The sequence below is a fragment of the Scleropages formosus genome, chromosome 21 (assembly GCF_900964775.1).
Source record: "Scleropages formosus chromosome 21, fSclFor1.1, whole genome shotgun sequence".
In the NCBI taxonomy this organism is placed as follows: Eukaryota; Metazoa; Chordata; class Actinopteri; order Osteoglossiformes; family Osteoglossidae; genus Scleropages; species Scleropages formosus.
In genome coordinates, this window is record NC_041826.1 from 24,794,929 (window position 1) to 24,802,023 (window position 7,095).

Sequence of the window (7,095 nt, forward strand, 5' to 3'; positions counted from 1 at the left end):
AGCTTAGATCAGAAACTTAAGAGCAATTTACAAACAAATAACAAGCTGGAATACTGAGTACAAAACCTGGACTCCTTCAACACTGGGAAAGAACCACTTTAGTGTAACAGCCTAGTGGGTTCAGGCCTGGAGAAAATCACTGTATACATTAACCCTACACTGACTATCACCAGCTGTTCAACTTGTTTCATATGGACTACAGAGAAATGAAAGAAATACAGTCCAGTATGTATCTGAATATCACATATGAAGCTATTTTAAACAAAAAGTGCGTCACATGGTGCATGGCTGTATTAACCTGTGCACAAAGTCTTGAGAAAGGTGCCAGATGGACGGATGGATGGACAGGTAGACAGATAGATAGAATAACTGGAGCTTTTCCTTCTTAACAGTGTATTGTCCCAACATGCATGAGAGTTTAGGACTTCAAGAATGAAGACAACTGTCACGCCCCCGGGAACGAGCAGAGCGGCAGCACCTGCGGCTACTCGATGACAGCCGGGACACAAGGAGCTCCGGGAACGAGTTACGATGTGGATTCTTGCAATTGCCCCTGTGGTCTTGCAGTCTCAGCAGCTTTACCGTGGTCTTCGTGGCCTGTGTGGTTTAACTGTTTCTGGTTATCGATCCTTGCCTGTATTCTATGACTCTAGCCTTGCCCGTGTATTGACGTCTGCTCCTCGTACGACCTCCGCCTGTCCCCGACCCGATCGCGTTCTGCCCTTGGGATCGTGAGAGTAAGAACGAAACTAACCCGCGATTGGGTCCACTGCGTACCTGTCTCCAGCAGTATGACTTGTGGAAGTGTGTGGGGTGGCTGCCTGCAACAGTAGGTCAGTGTCTCTGTGTGTGCTTAGTGTTTCTTGTTTCTTTTTGAACAGGGAGGCTGAATAAGAAGCAGAACAAGTCCCGCCGCCCCCCTCGCTCGACCCCCCCAGACATGCGCACCGCCGCCCCTCCTACACCTCCCACACCACACGCATTGCGTGAGCCACGCCCCAACGGGATGCGATGGGTGTCGGGCGCCGCCACCTGCGGAGAGCTCACGCCAATAATATAAAAGGGGCCGCAGTGCCGCTCCTCCTCACTCAGTGCGACGCGACCACAAAGCGGCGCGTTGTACAGTACGGCTGCAGCACACGAATCATTCGTGATGTCGGCCTTCCACCACGGCATCACCATCATCATCAACGATTCCGCGGCAGCGCCAGCAGCGGCCGCGACGCCCGGAAGGGGCCTTTCCGCGCTCGTGCCCCTCGACAGCTTCGGCAACGTGCTGCTCTTCCTCTTCAGCGTAACGCTCGCGTCCGCCATCGTCTTCTTCAACGTGTCCGTGCTGCTGTCCATCCTGCTCAACCGGTCGCTTCGCGCCCAGAACCGCTGCATGTACATGCTGAGCACGTGCTGCAGCGACACGTGCACCGGCGTCTCCTACTACTACGTGGGCGCGCTCGACGTGCGCGACGTGTACGACTCCGCCACGCGGACCTACTACGTCGCACCCACCTTCCTGGGCATCTCCTACATGGCCGTTCTGGCGGCGCAAGCGGACCGCTACCACGCCGTGGCGGCTCCCTTCACGTACGCGCGCAGGATGACGCGAACGCGCACTCTGCTCATCATCGCCGCCTACTGGCTGTACGCCTTTCTCATAGTCGCGCTCAACAACCTGGTGACGGTGGGGGTGGCGAAGAAGGTCTCGAGCATCGGCGCGTTCGTGAGTAACATCTTCTCGGTGCTCATCATGATCGGCCTCAACGTGCGCCTCTTCCTCATCGCCAAGTTCCAGCTGGAGAGGGAGCCGCCGTCGCGGGAGCGAGAGCGGAAGCGCGCCTCCGTCCACCTCGTCGTCGTCGTGTCCGCGTTCTTCCTCGGCACGTGGCTGCCCTTCCTTCTCCACGTCATCGCGTGTAACTTTGCGGGCTCCCCTTGTTACGTGTTTCGCAACGAGGGCACGGACCCCCTGCGGGTTCTGCCGCGCGTGAACGCGCTCCTCACGCCGCTCTTGTACGTCCGAGGCTGTGCGGCCCTCAGGGCCACGTTGTTGGCCAAGGTGTGGAGACCCGGCTGCTGCTGTGGAGGTCGGAGGTGAGGAGCGGGGGCCCCTGAACGCAGCTCCCGCCCGGGCTCCTCCGGTCATCACGAATGCGACCTAAGCGCTCGATGTCAGTGGGGTGCGGTCTGTGGTGGGGTCCGTGGCGCGGTCTGCGGTCCTGCAGCCAGTATCCGCTCTTAGTTCCTTTCTTGTTCTCACTGACACCATTACATATGTTTTGTATATAATCATGATATATGAATCCATACACACATCTTAGGAAATATTCTTACACGTAATAAGAGAAATGCATATTTTTCATCATTTTTATGCGTTGTATCATCTCGCACAACTTTACATTACGGTCATCACGTTTAGATTTTGCAGACACTTCTCCAAAGCAACTTCCAATGAGCTCTCCGTAGTGTTCTCAGCCCACACACCTTATTCACCGCAGTGACTTTTACACTGCTACGTTCACTACTTACACTGGATCACTCATCCATACGCACACTGTTTATCGCGGCGCACATACAGTATTGCAGCAAATACTAAAACATTTTGCGCACACAGCCTCCGAGGCAGGGGAGGAAGCAGTAGTGAGGACGCACCGACTGCTCCTCAAACACCTGAACCGTAGAGGTGTTCAGGACTTTCACGGTAAACATCTGCAGGACTCGTACCTTCTGTTCTCTGTTTGGACAGCTGGTGGCGTGGTGCTTAGAGCTGCTGCTTTACTGTGTGAAAGTTTACCTGGTGGAACCGCCGCTTGTGCCGAACAAGTGCCCCGGCCAGGAGGGGTTCGGTAGTACAAGTCAGTGTGAAAGTTCATAAAGATAACATTAACTAGAAATGTTATTAACGTAGGGGGCGTGGTGGCGCGGTGGCGCAGTCCTGCTCTCCGGTGGGTCTGGGGTTCGAGTCCCGCTTGGGGTGCCTTGCGACGGACTGGTGTCCCGTCCTGGGTGCGTCCCCTCCCCCTCCGGCCTTACGCCCTGAGTTGCCGGGTTAGGCTCCGGTTCCCCGCGACCCCGTATGGGATAAGCGGTTCAGAAAGTGTGTGTGTGTGTGTGTGTGTGTTATTAATGTACCCTGAGCACAAACGAATGTAAAGTGCAGACTAATGTGACGTCACGGCTGACACGCAAAGTAAGTGCTGACGGACTAAATTTCTCTGAACGAAAAATGTCCTTTCTTCGAGCTCTCGGTCAAATCTGTGTTCGGAACATCGCACCACAGTGTCGCATAATGGCCAGCTGGGCTGCTGGCGTTCATTTCTTTCTAAAGTGCTTTTGGTTTTCCTTCTTTTATAGGCTCAAACGCGCAGTCGGAGCGGCGGGGGACTCGACGAGCGCGGCGCACAAACCGTGAAGCGCTGCTGCGCTCGGTCCCGGAGGACGTGCGTCTGCGTCACCTGCGAGGAAAGAGGACATTTAAATAGGCGGCCGCTCCAAAGCTCTCATTATGTGCTCTTTCGCTGGTACTTAATTATGCATGTCAACACAGAGGGTCAATATAATGTTGAGTATTTAATTTTTCCTTGTGTCCAATGATTCAGTTCGAAACGTTCCACATGTTTCTTGGCTGTAAACAGATGGCGCTTCAGTTCCCCCCCCGTGCTACTAACTCTGTACTTCAATATACACTCTGTCTCAGTCTGTACAATGTAGGCGGAGAAGCCCCCCCCCCGCCGAACCCCCAGCGCTATTGTTAATACCACTGGATTTAAGAGACACTCCAAGTGTATATTTCATACAAAAGTCCCACACACCTATGTACTGTACTGTACTGTACTGTACTGTACTGTAGTAGGAAGTATAAGTGTAAGTGGCCCGTTTTGTGTGAAGCCGCCGCGATAAACGAGACCGTACGAACACACACATCATCGGGAATGGAATCCTGTCAAAACTGGCCCAATCGGGCCTTTTTTATCTGACGGAAATTACTGCAATCCATGGTAATAAAATGGTACTGTACTGTATTGACCGTATGCTGGAGAAAACACGGCAACAAGTACGGACTTTGCTTTGAACGGCCGCCCCGTCCCCGACTGTTCTGGAACCCCGGGCATCGAACACACATCATCATGTGTCCCACACAAGGAATGAGAACGAGTAAATAAGGAGGAAAGCGAAGAACTGAGAGAAAGGAACTTTACTGACAGCGTTTTACTTTTATTCTTGCAAATTTGCACATCCTTTCCGTGAAATGATGGCAGGAAACGCAGCTCTTTTACGCACGGCGCGCGCACAGCTCCTTTCCAGAGGCACTTATTGCGCTTTATCGCAATTTTTCTTTTCTCAGCCGGAGCGCCGCCTGTGTCCCGCACCGTTTTACCCCTCATGAACGGTAAACATGGGAAAAAGTAAACTCGTTAAGCGTGTTTCCTTCCGCACGTTTTCTTGCGCAATTGCGACTCTACTGTAAGTATCCTTTAATGCGCGCGTGATGCCGGAAATATACACATGTATGTTATGTATATTTGTGTTTGGAGGAGTAGTTAAGAACAGTTGAAACTTTCTCCCCGTTGTGAACCAGCAGTGAAAAGTAAAGGTGTGTAGAAACAGACTGGTGTAATGTAATCTGCACGGGAAATACATTTTATTTATTATATTTGTTAAATAAATACAATAATAAACATTTATTATATTTAATTTTCTGACTCGATTCGTGTTTCCCCATTAGCAAGGGAACTAAAGTCAGTGGTCGGGTTTTTAATGTAATTCGTAAAAATGCGTAGGTGCTGCTTTTACTGAGGCTGCAGGGCGTTTGAGATCACGTACAAGAATAGTAACTAAATACATATATGTTTTTAAACGGAAACTAATTTATTCTGTTGATATTTTTAAACAGAAACCATATTATTTATGTGAGAACCTAAAGCACAAGGCAACGCCAAGCGCAGTAAGAGTAAAACATACTACTGGTAGTGCCAGGATAACGTGTGTTTCTTTTCTCTTTGTTTCTTTGTGAAGTCGAAAAAAAAAATGTGGCTCTTATCTATCGAGTCGGTGCGTCAATTGAATGGATTTCCGCGATCTTTCGGCCTCCGCGCTCCTCTTCTGGCCAGACCACCGCGGAGCTGTGGTGTGGTCATCGTGACCGAATCATGAAGTCCGAAAAAAGAGAAAACGGTCACCGATCAGAGCGCCTTAGTTTGATCAGCCGATCGCTCTCGCGCGACACTTTTATTATGAAGAGCTTCGTCTCTCCCACCACTTGAGCGTGTCCATAAATAAAGGGACGTCGTTTACAGTAGAACAATCAATGGAATATTGAATATAGCACTACTTTCATCGCCCCGGTGAATTTAAGTATCCTCGCGTGATCATAATGTACGTTTTTGAGTCTGCGTTTTCCAAAAGCGACATTTTTAAACTTTTCGCCCTTTCCTATTGTACGTTAAGCTTTTATCACTAGTCTTTTTTTTATTATTTGTTTAGTGGGGTGGGTCACCATTTGGCCTTGCACCTCCAGAGTTTTTTTTTTTTTTTTTTTTTCTTCCTGGAACTGTTCCAGGAGTTCGACTTCCTTTCACATATCGACCTTTTCTCCTACACTTGTATTAAAATGTGCCTTTTTATTAATTTAACGTCACTCGATTGTTCCTCGTCTAGACGTGCTGTTTTTATTTTATTATGCTCTGTTACACAACCTAAGCAACATATTAGAAAGGGAACTTTGCCCAATTCAAGTGCACCAAATCTGAAAATAGCGAGTGATAAAATGTACAGAATTTAACATAACTGTTCAATCAAGTAGAACACCCGTTGCAAAGCTATTTCATTCAGACAACTTCCTGTTAGAAGCGTTAAGTCGTTTGATTTATTTGTGGAGCAGTTTTACAGGAGTTACAGGTTGTTCCTCACGCGCACTCCTCATTTGTTCGTATTTATACAGTGTGTGCGTGCAACAAACTGCTGAAAAACAAGCGCAATAAAAGAGTAAATGAACGAACGGAGTCAAGTGTGTGCTCCGTGTGTGAAACGCGGCAGGACCGAGACACAGGGATGTTCCACACACGCCGCCGGTTCCAAGGGCTCAGGAAGAGGGATGCGAGCGCTTGTCTCCAGATGCAGTTTCCATGGCAACCACGCGGTGTCAGGGCAGCACTTCCACACGTCTGGCAGACACACGGGCGAGCAGTTATTAAGTTTGTCGCATGTGGGGATGTAGGCGTTCCGACGTAACAAAAGTGATGCGACCCTTATTCCTGAGGGAGTGAACGGGCCGCAAAATTGAAAATACGACATTGAATTTTGCGCAACGCGGCTGTATTCCGGCCGCCGTGTAGCCGATTGTATTCAGTCACATATGAACACGACCCGGCGCTGTTGTGCAGCAGCGATTGTTCAATCAACACAGCGACACAGATGTACAGACGTGCGGCTCTCTTTATACTAGTACTGCTATTTGTTACGGTGGCCAAATTGAAACACACACACACGTCAGTTACTAGAGTAAGCTGGGCCTGCTACATACATGATACATCATTGATGATGATGATGAGATAGGTCACGGTGCGAAAATTACAGCCTCCCGCACTTTCCTACGATTTGAGCGCTCGGCGACAGACAGACGGAGATGCACTCGAAACACAGCTACACTCTAGAGTACAGCCATGGCCGCAGGTTCAATCTGCGACCAACGTTCAGACACAGGAGGAACAACTGCGTCGCACTTCGACGACTGTCACAAGCGAACGTTGAACGAATAGCCCCGGAGGGACGAGCGGCGAGGGGCGGCGGAGTGAGGTGCCCGGTGACGTCACTTCCGCCCCCAACATCTGTTATCGGGGTCTTCGTGATAGTCGTGCGCTGGTAACACAACAACGCAGTTTGCGTGAGTGTGTGAGAGAAAGCGTATCTCTCTGCGTAAGATTAGAAAATGCTTTGTGAAATAGTGCTGCTTATTATGCGCAGGAGGCCGCACGTTTGAGGAGACTTTTTCAATTTAGCTGCGCTTTTCCATTTTTAATAGATTTCTTCTGAACCCATTTTCCAACCAGTGGCCTCCCTTTTGTACATATAATGTATCTAATAGGCAGAAATTGTGTTTGA

General features: G+C 49.8%; 1 protein-coding gene across 1 annotated transcript; it reads left to right on the forward strand.

Moving 5' to 3' along the window:
- The first annotated feature begins 1,153 nt into the window (after window positions 1–1,153).
- Window positions 1,154–2,092, forward strand: LOC108920147 (beta-2 adrenergic receptor). The gene has a single exon (XM_029247507.1). It carries the CDS (start codon window positions 1,154–1,156, stop codon window positions 2,090–2,092), a length of 939 nt encoding a protein of 312 aa, XP_029103340.1.
- The last annotated feature ends 5,003 nt before the right edge of the window (window positions 2,093–7,095 follow it).